Source organism: Sturnira hondurensis, unplaced genomic scaffold, assembly GCF_014824575.4.
Source record: "Sturnira hondurensis isolate 20B ecotype Veracruz unplaced genomic scaffold, ASM1482457v3 Scaffold0025370, whole genome shotgun sequence".
In the NCBI taxonomy this organism is placed as follows: Eukaryota; Metazoa; Chordata; class Mammalia; order Chiroptera; family Phyllostomidae; genus Sturnira; species Sturnira hondurensis.
The window spans coordinates 8343203-8365903 of NW_028098001.1; the positions used below are offsets into that span (position 1 = coordinate 8343203).

Here is a 22701-nt window from a genome sequence, read left to right on the forward strand (position 1 = left end):
GTTCAGACACAGAAAACTCTCTTCGAAAAATAGGTTACTGAGTGCTGCAATTTTACCCCCGATTTCCGAGCAAGGTGTCTTGCCAGATCAGCAGGATCTTTCTTGGGGACGGCATGCAGCTCCCGCCTGGAGCGCGGAGCGGCTAGACGCTAGGGGGCGCTCCCACGGTGTGACGACCTCTGGCACATCTTGGGGCTATCGGCTCAGCCCGCGGCTGCGCACGCGCGGCAGGGGCCTTGGGCGGGGCTTTGGGCGTCTGCAGCGGGCAGACAGCCCGCCAGTCGGCGGCTCTGTGAGTCGGCTCTGCCGGACACACAAGAGGTTAATGGGGGTCGCTTCGACCTCAGCCTCGGTCTACAGCACAGCTTCACAGCCACGCCAGAGATGGTCCCCTGGGTGCGGACGATGGGGGAGAAACTGAAGCAGCGGCTGCGGCTGGACCTGGGACGCGAGATCTGTCGCCAGTACCCTCTCTTCTGCTTCCTGCTGCTCTGCCTCAGTGCCGCCTCACTGCTCCTGAACAGGTAACGCCGCAGTGCGGAGCCGGCCGGGCCCCTGGCGGCTGCTTTCTGAAACCGGGGCCGCTGGCCTGTGTGGCTCGCCTCTGTGGATGCAAACCTGCGCTGTGTAGCTGAGGGGTCTTGGGCCGGCCGCGAGGCCTCTGGGGAGAGCGGTGTCAGGGAGCCGGACGGAGAATCGGGGGCCCCGGAAGTGCGAGCGCTGGTTGAGTTCAAGTGTCCCCTTTCCCCAGGCCTAGTCTCCTAAGCTAGCTGCCCTCGATTCTTACCTCTTTACCCAGATGTTTTTCAGAGGGGTGCCATCTGTATGTCCAGCCCAATTAGAGACCGCACCGGGGCGGACCAGTCAGTCAGCTGACAGCGTAGGGTTCAAGGTCCCGAGGGAGCCGCAGTTTAGGCAGACTCCCCTGACTCTCCACCTTGCGCACACCCACGCATACAATCTCACAGCTGAATTGGTGTTGGTTAAACGGGCTGTCACAAAGATTTGTCGAACCTAAGTCAGAAAGCGAATTGGTACCTGCCTCAACATCTCTAGAATACTCCTAGAAGAGAATATTCTAAAAGAATATCCTAAAAGAGAAGCCGAGAGTTAAAATTGGTAAATTCAGTTGACGTTTTGAAATGGAAAGGTTCTGCCCCTGAAATAAACTTGTAGATTTCTGTTCTTTTTTACTACTTATAGAAAGGTAGCGATTGAATAGGCAGTAGAGGAGAACTTTTCCTTTAAAATTATTTCCAGATTTGCTTTTGGTGGAAAGAAGTCTGAGACGGTTGTCAGCGACAGCATCTGCGTGACGTTTTCTCTTTTTTGAACATGCAATCAACTTTACTCTTTTATTTTTATTGAATTTGTTGGGGTGACATTGGTCAATAAATTATATAGGTACAATTCTATATAATGTATCATCTGTATATCATATCGCATGTTCATCGCCCCAAGTCAAGTCTCCTTTCATCGCAGTTTATCCTCCCTTTACCCTCCTCTACCTTACCTACCCCTGCCCCTTTTCTGGTAATCGTCATTTTGTTTTCTGTGTCCTTATTTTTGTTTTTTTTTCTTCTTTGGTTTTGCTTAATCGTTTCACCTTTTCACCCACCCATCCCCCCAACTCTCCTTCCCTCTGAAAGCTGTCAGTCTGTTCTCTGTTTCTCTATATTTTGTTAGTTAATTTTGTTAATTAGATTCCACATATGAGTGAAATAATATGGCACCGTCTTTCTCTGACTGGCCTATTTTACATGGCAATATTCTTCAGGTTCATCCATGCTGTTGCAAAGGGTAAGATTTCCCATTCTTTTTTTTTCCCCCATTCTTTTTTAACGGCTAAGTAGTATTACACTGTGTATACAACTCATGTGGTACTCAATGTACTACAGCTTTTTTATCCACTCATCTACTGATGGACACTTGGGCTGCTTCCAAATCTTGGCTGTTATAAATAATGTTGCAATGACTATAGGGGTGCTTATGTTCTTTTAAGTTAGTGTTTCAGATTTCTTTGGATATATTCCGAGAAGCGGAATTGCTGGATCATAAGGCAATTCCATTTTTAATTTTTTAAGGTATCTCCATACTACTTTCCACAGTGGCTGCACCAGTCTGCATTCCTGCCAGCAGTGCAAAAAGCAACCTTACTCTTTATCTTGAGGTAGTTGGTCCCCAAGGGTAAGAACAGGAGTGAGATCATGGGGAATTCAGTAACTTAATTTAACCCTAAATTTTTCTTGTGACTGTTGATGCTTTGCTTTCTTATTGATTGATTCTAGATTTGTATAATATTAGGTTTAAATAGCAATTGATATTTTACTGGAATATGTGCTTTGATTGTGATGGTAAGATGTCTCTAGGAGTATTGAAGAAGTAGAATCCTTAACAGAGTACAAACTAATTATTAAGTACTTACTTGCTTTTTGTCATCTTTAAGGTATTCCAAAATAGACTAACAAATTTAGTATGAAAGACATGTAACTTTATGTGATTATTAAGTTTTGTACAGGGATTCTTACTTTTGTCCTTTGAGAGGTCATTTTAGGTCATCAAGGTAGGACAACCATGTACGAGCATGTTGAACTAGATTTCTGAGCTTCTTGACTTAAACATAGTTTTGATGTTGTTAAGAAGTCCTAGGATACTATATAATTTGTATACCATATCATCTGTACACTCTATCTTTATTTGTATTATACAAAGAAAGAAGGAAATAATACTTGGCTGTTTCCTCCAAGTGGTTGAGCTTTTGACTGAAATTGCCTTTGCATATATTTTTTTTGGTATTTTTTATTTGTTGCTGCTGTAATCAGCAGAAATGATCTTAAGCATTAGACTTTTTAAATTTTATTTTAATTAATTTATTTCTATTTTTAAAATATATTTTATTGATTATGCTATTACAGTTGTCCCATTTTCTCCTCTTCACTCTTCTCCGCCCCGCACACCCTCTCCCACCCACATTCCCTCCTCACTTTAGTTCATGTCCATGGGGCATACATATAAGTTCTTTGGCTTCTACATTTCCTATATTATTCTTACCCTCCCCCTGTCTGTTTTCTACTTACCATTTATGCTACTTATTGTCTGTACCTTTTCCCCCTCTCTCCCCTTTCCACTCTCCCCTGTTGATAACCCTCCATGTGATCTCCATTTCTGTGGTTCTGTTCCTGTTCTAGTTGCTTGCTTAGTTTGTTTTTGTTTTAGCTGTGGTTGTTAATAACTGTAAGTTTGCTGTCATTTTACTGTTCATATTTTTATCTTCTTTTTATTAGATAAATTCCTTTAACATTTCATATAATAATAAGGGCTTGATGATGATGAACTCCTTGAACTTGACCTTATCTGAGAAGCACTTTATCTGTCCTTCCATTCTAAATGATAGCTTTGCTGGGTAGAGCAATCTTGGATGTAGTTCCTTCCCTTTTATGACTTGGAATACTTCTTTCCAGTCCCTTCTTGCATGCTAGGTTTCTTTTGAGAAATCAGCTGACAGTCTGATGGGCACTCCTTTGTAGGTGACTGTCCCCTTATCTCCTGCTGCTTCTAAGATTCTCTCTTTCATTTTAATCTTCGGTAATGTAACTATGATGTGCCTTGGTGTGTTCCTCCTTGGGTACAACTTCTTTGGAACTCTCTGAGCTTCCTGGACTTCTTGGAAGTCTATTTCCTTTGCCAGATTGGGGAAGTTCTCCTTTATTATTTGTTCAAATAAATTTTCAATTTGTTGCTCTTCCTGCTCTCCTTCTGGTATCCCTATAATACGGGTGTTGTAACATTTAAAGATGTTCTGGAGGTTCCTAAGCCTCTCCTCATTTTTTTTGAATTCCTGTTTCTTCATTCTTTTCTGGTTGGATGTTTCTTTCTTCCTTCTGGTCCACACCATTGAGCTGAGTCCCAGTTTCCTTCCCATCACTATTGGTTCCTTGTACATTTTCCTTTGTTTCACTTATCATAGCCTTCGTTTTTTCAGGTAATTTGTGGCCAAATTCAACCAATTCTCTGAGCATCCTGATTACCAGTGTTTTGAACTGTGCATCCGATAGTTCTTTCTCTTTGTTGCTTAGTTGTAGTTTCTCGGAAGCTTTGATCTGTTCTTTCATTTGAGCCATTTTTTTGGTCTCCACATGCCTGTTACTAGTAAGGGGTGGAGACTTAGGCATTCACCAGGGCAGGGCAACCCATGTCACTGTGTAGTGACACTGTATGTGGGGAAGGGATCCGAGAGGGAGCAGTGGTACTCGCTCTGCTTTCTGCTATATTTCAGTCATTTCCTCCGCTACCCACAAGCAAAGTGGACCCTTCTGGTGCTGATTCCTAGCTGGGTGGGTTTGTGTATGTTCTAGGATCCTGTGGGTCTCTCCAATGAACTCTGCTGTGAGGCTGGGAGTTTCTCCCTCTGGCGCCTCAACCCCCACAGGTGTTTTCAATTAGTGGTTTGAGGCTTTATTTCCCTGGTGCTGGAGCCCTGGGTTGTGTGGTCTGTTTTGCTCCCCAGCTATTCCTCCTGGTTTATCTGCACGCAAATGTGGAACCACACACTCCACCAGCCGCTGCCAGGGTCAGCCAGCCGCCGCTTTACCCACCCTGGTCCTCCAGTCCCAGCCTTGCTCCTAGTCCTCTTCACCCAGCTGCCCATCTCTGCCCCTCCTACTGGTCTGGATGGATGTTTCTTCTTTAACTCCTTGGTTGTTGGACTTCCATACAGTTCAATTTTCTGTCAGTTCTGGTTATTTTTTGTTTTTAAATTGTTGTTGCCCTTCTTTTGGTTGTGTGAGGAGGCACAGTGTGTCTACCTGTGCCTTCATCTTGGCTGGAAGTTCCATTATTCTTTTTTTTAAAGAAAAATTTATGTATTTATTTTTAGAGAGAGGGGAAGGGAGGGAGAAAGAGAGGGAGCAAAGTGAAACATCGATGTGCTAGAGATACACCCCCAACTGGGGACCTGGCCCACAACCCTGGCCTGGGCCCTGGCAGTGAATTGAACTGGCAGCCTTTCACTTTGTAGAAAAGGCTGGTGCTCAGTCCAGTGAGCCACACCAGCCAGGGCACATTAGTCGTGAAAAAAGAATGGTTAGAATCTTTTTTCCCCAGGACAAACTTTTTGGAAGATGCAGAAATGTGCATATAGTGTACTTTTCAGTGTACTATTTGATATTCTTTAAAATACATGTCTATTCACATGTACATACAAACACTTATGTTTAGACTATCTCTGGAATATTGTTATACAAGGAAACATGCCCCTTCTGAGAGTGGAAGAGTGCTAGGTACATCTGTTCAGAAATTTAAAAATATATTTAATATATAAAAACATTTGGGGCATAACGATGGAAATAGAAGAAATTGGAAGATAAGCTCAATATCTAGTTTCAATAAATGATTTTTAAAAATATTATTTATTTATTTTTAGAGAGGGGAAGGGAGAGAGAAAGAGAGGGAGAGAAACATCAATGCATGGCTGCCTCTTGCATGCTCCCTGGCCCACAACCCAGGCATGTGTCCTGGGCTGAGAATTGAACCTGTGACCCTTTGGTTCACAGGCTGGCACTCAGTCCACTGAGCCACAGCAGCCAGGGCAATAAATGATTTTTTAATTGAAAGTTACTAAATGTTTAATGAAAGAAGGACTGATTTATACTCCTCATCTTTTCTTTTTTTAAAGATTTTATTTATTCTTAGAGGGGAAGGGAGGGAAAAGAGAGGGAGAGAAACATCAGTGTGTGAAAGAAACATTAATTGGATTGCCTCTTGTATGGGCACCCTGACTAAGGACCAGGTCCACAACCTAGGTATGTGCCTTCCACATTGTGGGACAGTGCCCAACTGAGCTACCCTGGTCAGGGCATACTCCCCACTCTTGAGCCATGCACCAAAGAAGGCACGTTCATTTTGAGACATCCTGTAGGCAAAAGATCACAAATGTCTAATAATACACATGGCAAATTTAGCACTTAGATGGTCCTGTTTGTAGACCACTTGTATTAATCTTTCCATTACAACTGTTTCATCATCAATAAGTAATTTCTACACAAGCACTTTACCACTTCATTTTTAGAAATAACTTTAAAGGAAATTTTCACTTTTAAATCTCCACTGGTCAGTATGAAGATTTGAAGCTTTCCCTTTGTGTGGTTAAATTTATAGAAGGTTTTGAAATTTTTTCTCTTATAGTTTTGAAACTAACTCCGTAAGATCTTTCAGGGTATTTTTAAGCAGATAAATTTTTCTTTCAATATGAATTGAGATTATGAATTTTATCCATGGTAAGATAAATAGATATAACCTTCAGACTATTGTAAGTGATTTGTTGAAAAAGTAGAGTAACATACTTTATATATATCAAGTTACTTACGATTTCACCTTTATGATATTGTTAGGACAAATTAGGAACATAGTTACAATTATATAAATTGGCCACAGTTTTGAGTATTTGAATGTTAGAATAAGAAATATTTTGAGTTAATTCTACTAATAATAGTAATAATAATAATAGCTAACACTTTGTGAGTGTTTTGTTTGACTAAGGTGTTGTGTTGAGTTTTCATTTATTTATTTTTTTAAAGATTTTATTTATTTATCTATAGAGGGGAAGGAAAGGAGAGAGGGAGAGCAATATCAATGTATGGTTGCTTCTCATGTGTCCCCTACTGGGAACTGGCCTGCAACCCAGGCATGTGCCCTGACTGGGAATTGAACTGCAATCCTTTGGTTTGAAGGCCCATGCTCAATCTATACCAGCCAGGGCTGAGTTTTCATTTATTAATGAGGCAATTTATTGTTGTGGTTGAAAGTTTTAAATATGAAGCTTGACTGTAAGAATTGGTTCTGACTCCTCCATTTACCAGGTGTATGACTTCAGATAAGTAATCTAGCTTTTGTCTGTCACAGTCTCCTCGTTTCTTAAGTGGGGATAATGCTAGTACCTACATTATATGGTCATTCTGATGATTAAATGGGTTATTACATGGAAATAGTGCTTAAAATGTGCTCAATACATAGAACATACTCTTATTAAATGTTAGCATTTACTTTTGGCTCATATATTCTTAAAATATTGTAAGATAGGTATACTATTATTAGCTTCAGTTTTTTTGAGATATAACTTACAGAAAAGTGTCTAACACATAATTAATTAATTCTTAGAATTTTTAAATGTGATTGCCTATGTAAGTAACTTAAGCCAGAAAATTATTTCTAGCACCTCTGTAGGCTCCCTTGTTAATAGCCTCCTCAATCACTGTGTATCATCATTTCAGCTTATTTTGAATTTCATGTAAATGAAATCAGATGGTCTTCTTGTATCTGGTTTCCTCCTCTCAACTCTGGCTGAGATTTATCTATATTTATGGATAAATCAGCAGTTTATTCTCTTTTCTTATTTTGTAGTATTCTATTGGGAATATGCCATACTTTGTTTATCCATTCTGTTGTTGAAGTGCACTTAAGTTGTTTACAGTTATTTTCTGTTATGAATAATACTACTGTGAATATTCTTATTTGTATTTCTTTTGATATACATATGTACTTTTTTCTTTTTGGTATGTGCCCATGAATAGAAATGCTTCATCGTAGTGTATCCATTTGTTTAAATTAAGTAGATACTGCAAGACAGTTTTCCAGAGTGGTTACAACAATTTACACTTCTTCTAATGTTTGACAATTCAAACATTAGAATGATATTGTCTGTAGGTTTAATTGAGCTGTTGTAGTGAGTGTATAGTGGTAGTTCATTCTTGTTATACTTTTCAATTATTTGATCGTTATTAGCTCCATTTCACAAATGAGCAAAGTGAAGCTTGCCGTTGTAAAATAACTTGCTCAGGCTCATAGACAGTAAGGAGCAGGTGGGATTCTAATGCAGGTCATTCTGATTCAGAAGTCTGAGCTTTTAAAATTATATTACAAAGACATGAAGAATAATATTTATTATTAACTTCCTAAGTAACATTGATTCATATAAATTATGAAGTAAGAAAATACAGTGATGTTAAAAATCACTCATAAATTTACATTCAGAGATGACTACTTTTGTTAACATTCTAATCACTTTTACCTGCAATTTATAATTTTATCATATATATAGCCTTCTGTATATGGTACCTACTTTTTTAACACATTTATTATTTTTTATGACTTTTTAAATTGCCACAACTGACTTAGGTATGCTTACCTTAGTATGTAACACGCTTTTAGCACTTTTATATATTTATTTAGTCATCCTAACAACTCTGTGAATTACGTATTATTTTTTGTGTGTATTTTTACCTTTATTTTTAAAGGAATATTTTATGAATTATGCTATTACAGATGTCCCATTTTTTCCCCTTTATCACCCGTCTGCCCTGCACGCCCTCCTTCCAGCATTCCGCCCCCACCTTAGTTTATGTCCATGGGTTGTACATATAAGTTCTTTGGCTTCTCCATTTCCTATACTGTTCTTAATCTTCCACTGTCTATTTTGTACCTACCAATTATGCTTCTTATTCCCTGTACCTTTCCCCTATTCTCCTTTCCCCCCTCCCCACTGATAACCCTCCATGTGATCTCCATTTCTGTGATTCTATTCCTGTTCTAGCTGTTTGCTTAGTTCATTTTTGTTTTTGTTTTTAGGTTCGGTTGTTGATAGTTGTGAGTTTGTTGTCATTTTACTGTTCATAGTTTCAATCTTTCTTAAGTAAGTCCCTTTAACACTTCATAATATAAGGATCTGGTGATGATGAACTTCTTTAACTTTACCTTATCTGGAAAGCACTTTATTTTCCCTTCTATTCTAAGTGGTAGCTTTGCTGGGTAGAATAATATTGAATGTAGGTCACTGCTTTTCATTATTTTGAATATTTCTTTCCAGCATGTTTTTTTTCTATAAGGTTTATTTTGAGACATCAGTTGGTAGTCTTACAGGAACTCCTTTGTAGGTAACTGTCTCTTTTTCTCTTGCTGCTTTTAAGATTCTCCTTCTCTTTGGCAGTTTAATTATGATGTGTCTTGGTGTCTTTCTCTTTGGGTCCAACTTCTTTGGAGTTCTTTGAGCTTCCTGGGCTTCCTAGAAGTGTGTTTCCTTCTCCAGATCCCGGGAGATTTCCTTCATTATATGTTCAAATAAGTTTTCAATTTCTTGCTCTTCCTGTTCTCTTACACCCCTGTGTTTCGGATGTTGGAACATTTAAAGTGGTCCCAGATGTTCCTAATCCTCTCCTCATTTTTTTGAATTCTTGTTTCTTCATTCTGTTCCGAATGAATGTTTATTTCTTTTGTTCCAACCAGGTTTGAGTCCTGGTTTCATTCCCTTCACTGTTGTTCTCTGTATATTTTTTTTACTTTGTATAGTCTTCACTCTTTCCTTTATTTTGTGGTTATACTTAATTATTTCTGAGAGCATCCTGATTACCAGTGTTTTGAACTGGGTCTAATGGGTTGGCTATCTCCTTATCACTTAATTTTTTTCTGGAGTTTTGATCTGTTCTTTCATTTGGGCCATGTGAGCTATTTCTTTATCTGGGTGCACCTGTTATGTTGTAAGTGGCAGAGCCTTAGGTATTCACCAGGACGAGACAACCCACTTTGCTGCATTGTGTCGTTGTATGTGGGGGAGGAGTCTGAGAGGGAACAATGCCACTGGCTGGGCTCTTTCCTCTCTTTAAAGAGACTGGCAGTTTCTTCTGCTGCCACAACACCCACAGGTTTTTACAGCCAGAAGTTCTGAGGTTTTACTCTACCTGTGATAGAGCCCTGGGTGTCGTGATCTGTCTTGCACTCTAGTTGTTCCTCCTAGTTTAACCACATGTGAATGTGGGACTGCCCAGTCCTCTAGCCACTGCCTTGCCTGCGTGTCCTTTCCACCTGGGCTGCCTGTCACTGCCCCTCTTACTAGTTTGGATGAATGTTTCTTCTTTAACTCCTTGGTTGTCAGAATTTCATACAGTTCAATTTTCCAGCAGTTCTGATTGGTTTTTATTTTTATTTTTTAAAATATATTTTATTGGCCCTGGATGGTGTAGCTCAGTGGATTGAGCGCAGGCCTGGGAACTGAAGGGCCATGGTTCGATTCCCAGTCAGGGCACATGCCTGGGTTGCAGGCCAGGTCCCCAGTGTGGGGCATGCGAGAGGCAACCACACGTTGATGTTTCTCTCCCTCTCTCCTTCTCTTACCCTTAAATAAATAAATAAAATCTTTAAAAAATATATTATTTGATTATGCTATTACTGTTGTCCTGTATTTACCCCCTTTATTCCCTTCTGCCTTATACCCCCCTCCCACCTGCATTCTTCCCCTTAGTTGATGTCCATGGGTCATACATATAAGTTCTTTGGTGGTTTTTGTTTTTCTAAAACAAAACCTTCTTTTGGTTGTACGAGGAAGTGAAACATGGACCTACGCCTTCATCCTGGCTGGAAGTTCTACTTTTATTTTTTAAATTAATATTATTTATTTATTTATTTTAATATATCTTATTGATTATGCTATTACAGTTGTCCTGTTTTTTTTCTCCCCTTTACTCCCCTCTGCCCTACACCCCCATTTCCATCAGCATTTCCCCACCTTAGTTCATGTCCATGGGTCGTACATATAAGTTCTTTGGCTTTTCTAGTTCCCGTATTATTTTTAACCTCCTCCCCCTGTCTGTTTTGTACCTATCATTTGTGCTTCTTATTCCTTGTACCTTTTCCCTCATTCTTCCCCTCCCCCACCCCCCTCTGATAACTCTCCATGTAATCTCTATTTTTGTGATTCTGTTCCTGTTCTAGTTGTTGGCTTAGTTTGTTCTTCTGGAGTTTTTTTTAGGTTCAGTTGTTGATAGTTGTGAGTTTCTCATTTTATTGTTCATATTTTTGATCATCTTCTTTTTCTTAGATAAATCCCCCACCTGCAGCTGTCATCCTGCTCTCTATTTATGAGTCTGACTCTATTTTCCTTGTTAGTTCAGTTTCATTAGATTCCACATATGAATGAAATCATATGGTATTTGCCTTTCTCTGACTGGCTTACTTTACTTAGCATAATGTTCTCCAGGTCCATCCTTACTGTCACAAATGGTACAGTTTTCTTCTTTTTTTATGGCCGAGTATTATTACATCGTATAAATGTCCCATAGTTGTTTTATCCACTCATCTACTGGTAGACACGTGGGCTACTTCCATATCTTGGCAATTATGAATAACACTGAAATGAACATAAGGGTGCTTGTGTCCTTTTGAGTTAGTATTTTGGGTTCCTTTGGATATATTCCCAAAAGTGGGATTGCTGAATCAAAAGGCTAATCCATTTTTAATTTTTTGAGGTATTTCCATACTGCTTTCCACAGTGGCTATACCAATCTGCATTCTACCCGTAGTGTAAAACAAATGTGGGAACCTTTTTTAGCTTAAGGGCTCTACCAAAGCATGTGGCATGTGGCCCAGAAGCCATAGTTTATAGTTTGTTAACCTGACTTAGAAAATTCTTCATCGCGCTCTCTTTTTCCTCTCCCTGGCCCTCAATTTCTTGAAGAAATTAGGTAATTTGTGCACGCACTGGGTTTTGCTGATGGTTTTCTCATGTTGTCTTGTTTTTTTTATTCTCACTCTGACATTTTTTGTAGACAGGGAGTTAGATCTGTAGGCTCTTTTAGGTTTAGATTTTTTCAGTGGAGTACAAGAATACTTTGATACAAGAAATACTTCACTCAAGTATTTCTATTATATCATTTTTATATCAAAAGTAGCCTCACTTTTGTGGATTCAGGTAGTGATACCTGATACTTTGCTAGGTAAGGTATAAAACAAACTTTCAAAAACCAAAACAAACTTTCTATTTGTTTTACCAGTTAGTTATTCACTGAATCAGTTACTTCATTATAGTTACTTCATCATGATGATTTTCTCATTCTTTCATTTATTCTGTAGTTTTAAATTTGAAATTTTTTCCTTTTGTTTTCAGTAGGATTGCTTTACTGCATGCAGTAGGTCTGTTTAGTTACAATGAAGAGCAGCTCAAATTGGAAAAGTAGGGTAAATGCTTACTGTTTTCTCTTAATTAGTGTTTAGAGAAATTGGTGACCTAGTAAGTTCCAGTAGTATCCAGTTAGCAGTTTCCTTATTTTACTAATTTTTCCAAAGAACTAATATATTTTATTATCTCTGGTCATTGTTGTTTACTTTATTGATTTGTTCTTCTCTACTGTTTCCTTTCTTTTTGTGCATTTCACTTTGCTGTTTTCCCCCCAACTTTCTGAATGCTTAGCTTGTTCGTTTTCAGCATTTCTTTCTTTAAAAAAAAGATTTTATTTATTTATCTTTAGAGGGGAAGGGAAGGAGAGAGGGAGAGAAATATCAATGTACGGTTGCCTCTCATGCGTCCCCTGCTGGGAACTGGCCTGCAACCCAGGTATGTGCCCTGACGGGGAATTGAACCGTGATCTTCTGGTTCTCAGGCTTGTGCTCAATCCACTGAGCTACACCAGCCAGGCTCAGTATTTCTTTTTGGTCTTTTTTGTCTGATTAATGCAGGGTTTCTCAACCTCAGCTCTAATTTGGGTCAGATACTTCTTTGTAATGCGGGGCTGTTCTGTGTGCATTTTAGGATATTTAGTAGGAGCCTTTGCCTCTAGCCGCTTGATACCAATAGTGCACTCCTCCAATTCTACTATCTGCAGTTGTGACAATAAAAAAATGTCTCCATGTGTTCCCTGGTGGGGGAAAGTCACCCTTGGTTCATAAACTCGGGGTTAGTGCATTTAAAGCTATAGGTTTCCTTTTTAAATAATGCCTTAGTTATAGCCCACACATATTGCATTGTGATGTTTATTGACTTTCAGTCTAAATATGGATCTATAATCCCTAATCTGTAATTCTGAAGAAGTAATTTTCTTCCTAACTTTGGCACCAATTAATTACATTTAATTACAAAACTTGACCCGAACAGACATGAGACTATTTACAGTATTTATTTCTTATTTTTATTGTTCATGTTTTACTGCAGACATATTAATATCTGATTATGGAATACTGAATCAGACCTCATTGGGGGTGTTATATTATATTTGAAATATGTACTATAAAATTCTGCAAGAATCCTAAAAAGTAAGAATTCTGAACCATATCTGTCTGGCTTAAAATGATTTTTGATAAGCAGTTATGGACATTAATATCATTATTTTTTCTGTGAATACCTCTATAATTTGAGTTAGTTTCTAGACATAAATTTATTAAGATGACATAAGACAAAAACTCATAGACAACAGTGTGGTAGTTACCATAGGGTTTTTTTTTTTAAACTTGATGTGAAGTGTGCTATCTTGATGAAAGTGAAGCTTTGTATAAAGGAATGGGAAGAAATAAGGGTATAAAGGTGAGCTGGGAGCAGATTGAAAGGGACCATAAAGGTTTAAGGGGTTTGTATTTCATTCTGCTGGCAGCATTAAGCTGCGGCTGGTTTTCAAGTGGGTGGTAACCTTGTTAATGTTTAAGTGTTGAGTGAGAGACTTTAGTAATAGGTATTTAGTGGATGTTTTCTTCACTTCCATTTTTCTTCTCTCTGTGGACTGACTTCATTTTCTTCTTACTACGTAGTCATTTGTGGACTGAAAAGCCAGCACCAAAGTTTATATTTGGTTCATTTACTTACAGTTAACATAATGTGGTAACTGGCATTTTGACTGTATAGTTGGAGGGCTGATATTTCATAAAATTATGATAACTGGAATTTGTGCATATCAGAATTGTGCAGTGTGAGGGCTGCCTGACACTTGAACATGACTGTTAACTTGTAACACTATAGCATTGTTTTTTTTAGATTAATCTCAAACCTGCTTCTTCCTTATAACTGTGCTCAGATCTTAGCCATGTAGTTCTCTTGTTTGAATTCCTGTACCTCGCCTCCAATCCCTCATTTTTCTACCCTATGCTCTTCTGTTGTTTTTCTTTTACTCAAAATTTTTATGTAGAAACTACTTTCTCTGAAAAAATTTTCTGTCCTTTCAAATTTTGGCTGTTTGTTCTGCCTCAGGTATTCCCATGTTATGTGTACTTTCTCTGTCATAATAGGGAACATATGATCACACTGTATTGCACTCATTTACTTACCTATTATACCTACCAGACAGCATTTTCCATCAAATAGAGACAATGTCACTGGTGTTTCCTACTATGTCCTCACAACCTAGTACTGTGTAGAATAAAATGGGCACTCAGTAAAATTTTTTTAAAAAATTTTATTTATTTACTTTTAGAGAGAAGAGAAGGGAGGGAGGAAGAGAGAGAGAAATATCAGCTGGCTGCCTCTTGCTTACCCCCAACTGGGGACCTGGCCCCACAACCCATGCATGTGCCCTGACTGGGAATCAAACCAGTGACCTCTTGGCTCAAAGGCTGGCATTCAGTCCACTGAGCCACACCAGCCAAGGCTTTTTTTTTTAAATGAAAAATAATCAATTTTGGTGGGGTGCGAATAATACAGTATCATTAGATGGTAATCTGCAAGATAGAAAATGCAAGATGAAGTATAGGCAAGTTAAGCATGACATCCTGAGGACCAAATTTTGAAATATTGAGAATTTATACTTCCTAATATTTTATTTTTAAGATTCTCCCCATTTTATTTATTTTTAAAATTTATTTAATTACTATTGGCAATACATTTGTTTCAATTGTACAACATAATGATTAGACCTTTATATACCTTGCAAAATATACTTCTTCATGCTTTAAGTGAAATATTCTTTCGATAGCATACATTCCGTGATTCTTATAGCTAATAAATATGTAACAGCAAATCATGATTGGAGAAATATAGTAGGTGATATAGTAGGTGCTTAATAAATACTTGTTAAATCAATGAAGGGACAACTTAGTGTTATATTTATTTTGATTCTAATACTTATTTTCATTTATTTCTAAGGTATCTTCGTGTTTTAATGATCTTCTGGTCATTTGTTGCTGGAGTCGTCACATTCTACTGCTTATTAGGGCCTGATTCTCTCTTACCAAATATATTCTTCACAATAAAATACAAACCGAAGGTAAAATTTATGTGTTCTTATTTTAAAAAGTCAGTATGTATGACCCTATGCCATTTGATGTTATCATTGAAAGTGTGCTACAGCAGTCATTATTTTTAAAAAATGCATGTACTCCTTAATAATGGAAGAGATCAGAAAATCAAAGTGAAATTTATATATGTGTATAATTTTAAGGTCCAGTTCTTCTAGGAAGAGCTGTAAAAAGGAAATACAAAATTCTCAGATAATTGTATCCATAATTTTAAGGTGTCCTCTAACTGTATTTTAACAACGAGGATAGTAAAATTAAACAGAGATTCCCATAGTTGGTTGTACAGTAGAATCCCCTGGGGAATCTTTAAAGATTCCTGGGCCCTACAGATTTTGATTAAATAGTTCTGTAATAGCCTTATAATCAGTACTCTTTTTTTTTAGGATTTTATTTATTTTTAGAGAGGGGAAGGGAAGGAGATAGAGAAGAGAAACAGCAATGTGTGGTTGCCTCTCAAAGGCCCCTGTTGGAGACTTGGTCTGTAACCCAGAGCATGTGCCCTGACTGGGAATCAAACCAGTGATCCTTTGGTTCACAGGCTGGTATTCAATTCACTGAGCCACAAGGGCATAATTAGTATTTTTACAAAAGCTTTCCAGGTGGTTCTGAGGGACAGGCACAGTTAGGAAACTCTGGGTTAAATTAACCCTGTTAATTTCCTAAATGTCATTTGTTTTGTTCCATAGAAACACATACTCAATTTGCTTAACCAAAATAATTTGTATTTTTGAAATTTGAAAAAGATGGTAGCATATTAAAACTATCTCTGGTAAAGTCCGTATTGTGTTGATCAGGATTTAATGGGATCTGTTAGAGTCTTACGTGACAATTCCTCAAATCGATGCAGTCCCTCATCTCAGGTTTGGTATTTCTCCTCAAGGAAACACACATGAAAGTGGTGGTCTGTAACCCTGCTCGTTACCACATATCTTCTCCATCCCTAAATTCTAGGTTTGGAGAAATAGAAAATAGTTTTTTCTTATACTTTTGCAGTAGATCATTATTTTCAAATATAGATTGATTGTTTTTTTTAAATAAACAAGCATGACAATTGAATTGTATGTAACCTTGGAAATATGGCTTAGGTATATTGTAAACCATTTCATTAGGGATTTTTGGCTGTTGTCTGTTTAGTTTAGGAAGTAGTGTTTATTACCAAGAGTGGTTTTAGTGTTAAAGGAAACAATAATTAAAGTCTTCTGTCATACATTGATCAACAAACATTGGAAAAATTGATTCTGTTCAGTAAAGATAGTATGTAAAATAAAGATAAATTTCTACCCTCTCCTCCCCCTATTTGCCTTTTTTTAGCAGTTAGGACTTCAAGAATTATTTCCTCAAGGTCGTTGCTGTGCTGTTTGTGGTAAAGTGAAATGTAAACGACATAGGTAAGTCAAACTGTTTTTATTTGTTGATCCTTCCAAATACATTTTGGATTTCAAGCAGTTTAACTGTATGATTTGTTTTAGGCCTTCCTTGCTACTTGAAAACTACCAGCCATGGTTAGACATGAAAATTTCTTCCAAGGTTGATGCATCTCTCTCGGAGGTAACTGATTTAATTAATATTGCCAAATGTGCTCAAGCAAGAAATATATTAAATACCTATGGAAAGTTTAATTATGGAACATGTAATATATGCTACCAAATTAATACCTGTCAAGATAGTTGATTATTATGAACTATGCTACTTGAATGGTAAGCTAGAAATATTTTTAGATTCCATGTCTATTTTAAATGGACATTTTAACCAAAGAAAGTACTGTTGTACCTAGTTACTGCTTAACTCCTATAAATAGAAGTTATTTTTATGATAGGGCAGTAGAAATGACCACTTGTATTTTTAAAATGAAGAACCTGAGCTACAAGGAGCAAATGTATATTTTACTGAATTATGACCCCAGTTTTGATAGTAACTGAAGGGTAGAATGGGAAATGGGATTTCTTTTCACTGTTTCTGCATAATGTAGAAAAGCATGTTCTTATCTTTGTTCCAGTCACATTTTATATGTATCTTTTTGGTAATATATTTTATATATAGTTATTTCTTTTAGACACTTGTCTTCTCTGTTGGTTTGAGAAAGCAGTCAAGTCCTTGAAGGCATGCAAAGGGGTCTTATTTATTCCAAGAACCAAGTGTAGGGCTGGCTACATTGTTGGTAGCTGAGATATAAGTATTGAATTAAGAAATTGAATGGTGTGGGGGGAGAAAATACAGACAACTGTAATTGAACAAGAATAAAATTTTTAAAAAGAAACTGAATGGTAATTAGTTGAAGAAGAGCATTAGACATCTGAATCCTACCTAGTTATCCTTTTTCCCAGTTTGTATCCATCTGTACCTGAAACTTTGCTGCATGAATGCCAACCCCCTGGCATTTTTCTTTTTCATTTCTTCTGTAAGGTCTTATTTTTTAAAATTAAATTTATTGGGGTGATATTGGTTAATAAAATTATATAAGTTTCAGGTGTACAATTCTGTAATACATCATTGTTTACCACCCAAAGTCAAATCTGTTTTTGTCACCATATATTTGATACCTTTTACCCTTCACTACCTCACCCATCCCCCTTTCCTTTGGTAACCACCATAGTGCTCTCAGTATCTATGAGTTTTTATTTGTTCATTTGTTGCTTTCAGTTTTATATCCCACATCTGAGTGAAGTCATATGGCTTTTGACTTTTTCCACTATAAGGTGTTTTTCATCCTCAAGATTCCCTGATTTAAGACTGTGCTGTCCAGTATGGTAGCCACTAGCCACATGTGGCTACAAATAAATGCTTGAAATGTGTTGAGATATACTGTATGTGTAAAATATACACTGGATTTTGAGGACTTAGGAAAAGGGAACATAAACTATGTTATTAAATGTTTTATATTGATTATATGTTGAAATGATAATATTTTGGATATAATGTGTTAAATAAAATACGCCATTAAATTAATGTATTTTGTTTTAAAAATGTAGCTAATAGAAGACTTAAAATTACACATGTGGATCACATTATATTTCTGTTGGAGATTGATGATTTGCAATTTTTTTAAGCTTTTATTTATTTATCTTTAGAGGGGAAAGCAAGAAGAGAGGGAGAGAAATATCAGTGTATGGTTCCCTCTCATGGGTCCCCTGCTGGGAACTGGCCTGCAATGCAAGCATGTGCCCTGACTGGGAATCAAACCGCGATCCTCTGGTTCGCAGGCCTGTGCTCAGTCCACTGAGCTACACTAGCTAGGTGACTTGAAATCTTTTGAAGACAAAATCTCTAGCAAGACAATTTTTTATGTCTTTGACATCTCATGTATTTCTATTTACTTATTTATCTTTGAGGGAGGGAAAGGGAAAGAGAGGTAGAGAAACATTGATGTGAGAGGGAAACATTGATCAGTTGCCTCTGGCACACCCCCAACTGGGGACCTGGCTTGCACCCCAGGCATGTGCCCTGACTGGAAATTGAATTGGCAACCTTTCATTTTGCAGGGTGATAGTCAACCCACTGAGCCTCACCAGTCAGGGCTGGGGTGATTTATTTCTTTAAAAATAAAAAAGGAAACTTTGCCAAACTCTTTACCTAGTGTCTGGCACTTATTGGTGTTCAATAAATATTAGCTCCAAATTTAAAAACATTCTTTTGAGATCTTGCTATATAGGCAGGAGCTAGACTAGGCTCTAGGAATGAAAAGAGAGATAAGGTATGGTTCCTTTCTTCTAGGAACTTCATTCTGGGAGGGGAATTAAATGTATAAGCAGGTAATTACAATATAATGTAATACAGAGAATAATGGAACAAATATATAAGGTATATTATTAGTACAGAAGAAGTAGTGCATAAACTGTTGAGAGGGGCAGTCAGGAAGTGTGGCTAGAAGTTTGCCAGACTGAGTTTGGGAAAGGGCATATCAGGGTTTGGGAAGAGCTTTTGAAAGGAAAGAGAGGCTTTGAAACAAGGTATAGTGTTCAGTAAGCTGGAGGGTAAAATGTGGACGATATAGACAGTGAAGAGACAGTATTCTGGTAGCTAATATCTATTGATTACTTACATTAGGCACTGTGCTAATCACTGTACTTTCATTATTTCATGTAATCACACAGCCTGTGAAGTAGGTGCTGTTATAGATGATTTAACCAAAACTGGGGTTTAGAGAGTTTAAATAATTTTCTGAAGTTTCATAGCTGGTTGGTAGCAGAACTCAGTCTAAAACTCAGGTCTGGCTTAGTCTTTAACCAGTTTTTATATGGCCATTTTGAAATCACATTATTAAAAGACTTAAAGAGCCATGCTGAAGAAGTTTAATTGATTACAGAGAAGCCAGTGACTTTCAGCTGTGTATCTAGAGTTTTTAGATGTGACTCACAGGATGCAGTGGGAGGTAAAAAGGAAGTAAATGGTCTCAATTGCTGCTATGCAGCTTTTCCCCACCCCTTCAAAAATCAGTGCAGCTCCACTTTTCTTACTTTGATATATTGTGGTTTGATATGTTCAGGGTTTCATGCAACGGAGGGATGTGGTCAAAATATATGTTTAAGATCACTTTGGCAGCTCTAATGGGAGATGGGGATGGAAGCTAGCATGTAAGGAGGGAGATTCGTTTAGAGGCTATTGCACAATAGGGGTGAGATGATGAGGACCTGAAAAGTGAGGCTGTAAAAAAGAGCTATGTAGGATGTAAAATCAGTAGAGTTTGGTGATCGATCTTACTGTATCTGGGAATGAAGTAAGACCAAATGTTTAATGGTAAATTTTCTAATCTCTCTGATACCCTACCCCTGTTTATATCCCAGCAGATATAACTAATGTTTAGGTGTTAAAATATATATATATATATATATATTTCTTTATTTATAAAGAGAGGAGAAGGCAGAAAGAGAGGGAGAGAAACATTGACGTGCAGGGGATACATGGATTGGTTGCTTCTCACATGCCCCCAACTGGGGTCCTGGCCCACAACCCAGGCCTGACTGGGGATGGAACCAGAGACCTCTTGATTTTTGCAGGCCGGTGCTCAATCCACTGAGACACACCAGTGAGGGCAATATAACTAATGTTTAGTTTCTGTAATAAAACATTCAAATCTTGAATTCACAACCTTCATTATTGCTGTCAGAGAAGGTATATAAGTATATAGTCAGATCAGACACATTGTTTCATTCCCTCTCTGCTGATTTTTAAAGTTATTGTCCAAGTCCTTTAAAAAATTAATATATTGCTACACCCAGACTAAAAAAAAATGGAAGGTTTATTATCCAGGGTTTCTTTTGTTTTTTATTACTTTTTCATATATAACTTGAATAGCTAAAATTTTCACAAATTGAACATATGTATATAACCAGCACCCAGATCAAGAAACAAAACATTGCCTGCAGCCCAGAAGTTCCCTTCTTGTCCACTTCTAGCCACTATCCTCTCTTCAAAGGGATCACAGACACTTTATTTTGACCCCTTAAAGGAGTCGAACAAGTCTTATCTACTTGTTTCTTCATTTTATTTTGGGAATACTGATTTACAGAGAGAGTTAAGAATACAAAAGACTAGCTTATTGTTTTCCTTCTTTCCAAAGAATTTTCTTGGTTCAGTGAAGCTTCAGAGTCAGGAACAATTTAACATGTTTTTTTTTAATGGGAATATTTAGAAATGTCTATCTCTTTTTAATAGTAATTTCTTAATAGAGTTTTATAGTTTTTCAAAGGTTTTATCATATGTTCTTTTAATTATCACAACCACCATGTGAGGTTGGCAAATGATTTTATCATGTGTATGTTAGTGATTGGACTAATGAAATTGGTTCTCGATAATATTATATATTACTTAGTAGTTTATTTCCCAGATTTAGTTAATTAATTTTTCTTTAAAATGTAATTTTTATGCAGGTTCTTGAATTAGTGTTGGAAAACTTTGTTTATCCGTGGTACAGGTATGTTCTTTCTGTAAAGCTTTTTTTCTTTGGTATAGTGAATACAGTTAAGTGAAATGTGCTAATAGGTGTTTTTGTGTAGGTCAGGATTTCTCAACTGTGGCACTATGGACATTTTATGCCAAGAGATTCTTTGCTGAGGAGTGCTGTACTAGGATTAAAGGATATTTAGCTGTACCCCTGGTCATTTTCCTCTAGATACTAGTAACACCCCATCCTCATACTTGTGATCACCAAAAATGTTTTTAGAGGTTACTAAATACTACCTAGGAGGTGTAATTGGCCCTAGTTAATAAGCACTAATGTAGGCAATCAACTAATAGTTTAGTGATAGCAAAGAGGAAAGAAACCTCGGCCGCTTTTTGAAAGAAAGTAACTTGTAGAATTTTTCCTCACTCCTAAATATAATGAATAATTTAGTATTTTGTATACACTTTTCATATTTGAAATATCATTGTGCATTTAGAAGGAAAACTTATATTCAGGTGTTTCATTAAATTGACAGATATTTTTAAGAGCATTTTCCTGGAATATTAAGATTTTGTTAAAAAATAAAGAAGAAAAAAAGATTTTGTTTTTCAAAGTAACTTTGTTTTTCATATCTGCTATGGATAGTACAAGTGCCCTGTACCTTGCAGAATATAGAAAATACACTAAATCTCAAAATATATAATTTGAGAATTATAAATCCAAGTCACCTCATTTAATAAATACGTATTTTCTTAACATAAGCATCCAATATTTAGTTATATATTTGAACACTTACAAATTATAGATGCAGTATTTAATGACATGTATCCTAATTTTATAGTGTTTCAGTATATTTTTAATTTTCTAATTAAAAAATGCTAGTGGTTGAATTGATCCATAGTATATTAAAACAAATGTAATATCCAGTTTATGTGGCATATTTTCCTAAAAAAGCAATGTAAATTAATTTTTATGTTCAATTCTGTCTTAAATGTAGGGCATTTGCCATTTAAATAAAGCTAATGGCTGTGTAGACTTCCTCCTCCTTACCCCCTAAGTTATGGCTCTTCAGACATGAAATCTATATTTCTAAATGTTAAAGTATGTATTTTTTTCTTAGTATAGCTATTGGTGATGTAACATCCCCTCACCTGGAGTTAATGGGAAGGATGGTTGGTAAAATTATATTCATTATAATTATATTCTTCCAAGGGACCTAAGTTCAGTATATCAAGTTCAGTATATCACCATTACACATACTTTTCTTTCTTACTTTGATTAAGGAAAGTGTCCTAATTCTTCTAGGGACCTCAAGACCTCAGGAAAATGAAAAGTACCTCTTTAGAAGAAGGTTGTTAAAATTTCTTTTAAAAAAGTTTGAGGTTTCTTTTTTAAGCATATTTTATTGATTATACTATTACAATTGTCCCATTTTTTTCCTCTACTTTATTCCCCTCTAGCTTACAACTCCCCTCCCTCCAGCATTCCCCCCCAGTTCATGTCCATGGGTCGTTCTGTTTAAAAGTCTGGATTTCAGTTTCTTCTTTTTCTTTTCTTTTTTTTTAAAGATTTTATTTATTTATCTTTGGAGAGGAAGGAGAGAGGGAGAGAAACATCAATGTATGGTTGCCTTTCGTGCGTCCCCTGCTGGGAGTTGGCCTGCAGGGAACTGGCCTGCAACCCAGGCATGTGCCCTGACTGGGAATCGAACTGCGATCCTCTGGTTCACAGGCCTGTGCTCAATCCACTGAGCTACGCCAGCCAGGGCTTAGTTTCTTCTT

At 37.1% G+C, this 22701-nt stretch overlaps 1 protein-coding gene across 5 annotated transcripts in view; it reads left to right on the forward strand.

Moving 5' to 3' along the window:
• Positions 1-235: 235 nt before the first annotated feature.
• Positions 236-22701, forward strand: part of SNX14 (sorting nexin 14) — an 88085-nt gene continuing 65619 nt past the window's right edge. For 2 of the 5 annotated variants that reach the window (XM_037039259.1, XM_037039260.1), the window contains exons 1-5: positions 236-524; positions 14888-15008; positions 16351-16427; positions 16509-16587; positions 20907-20950. In XM_037039259.1, coding sequence (XP_036895154.1) covers positions 385-524; positions 14888-15008; positions 16351-16427; positions 16509-16587; positions 20907-20950 — 461 coding nt within the window. In that variant the 5' untranslated portion in view covers positions 236-384. Of the gene's footprint in view, positions 525-12970; positions 13072-14887; positions 15009-16350; positions 16428-16508; positions 16588-20906; positions 20951-22701 lie in introns of all 5 variants that reach the window. The other 3 variants (XM_037039261.1, XM_037039262.1, XM_037039263.1) reach the window with 2 other exon arrangements.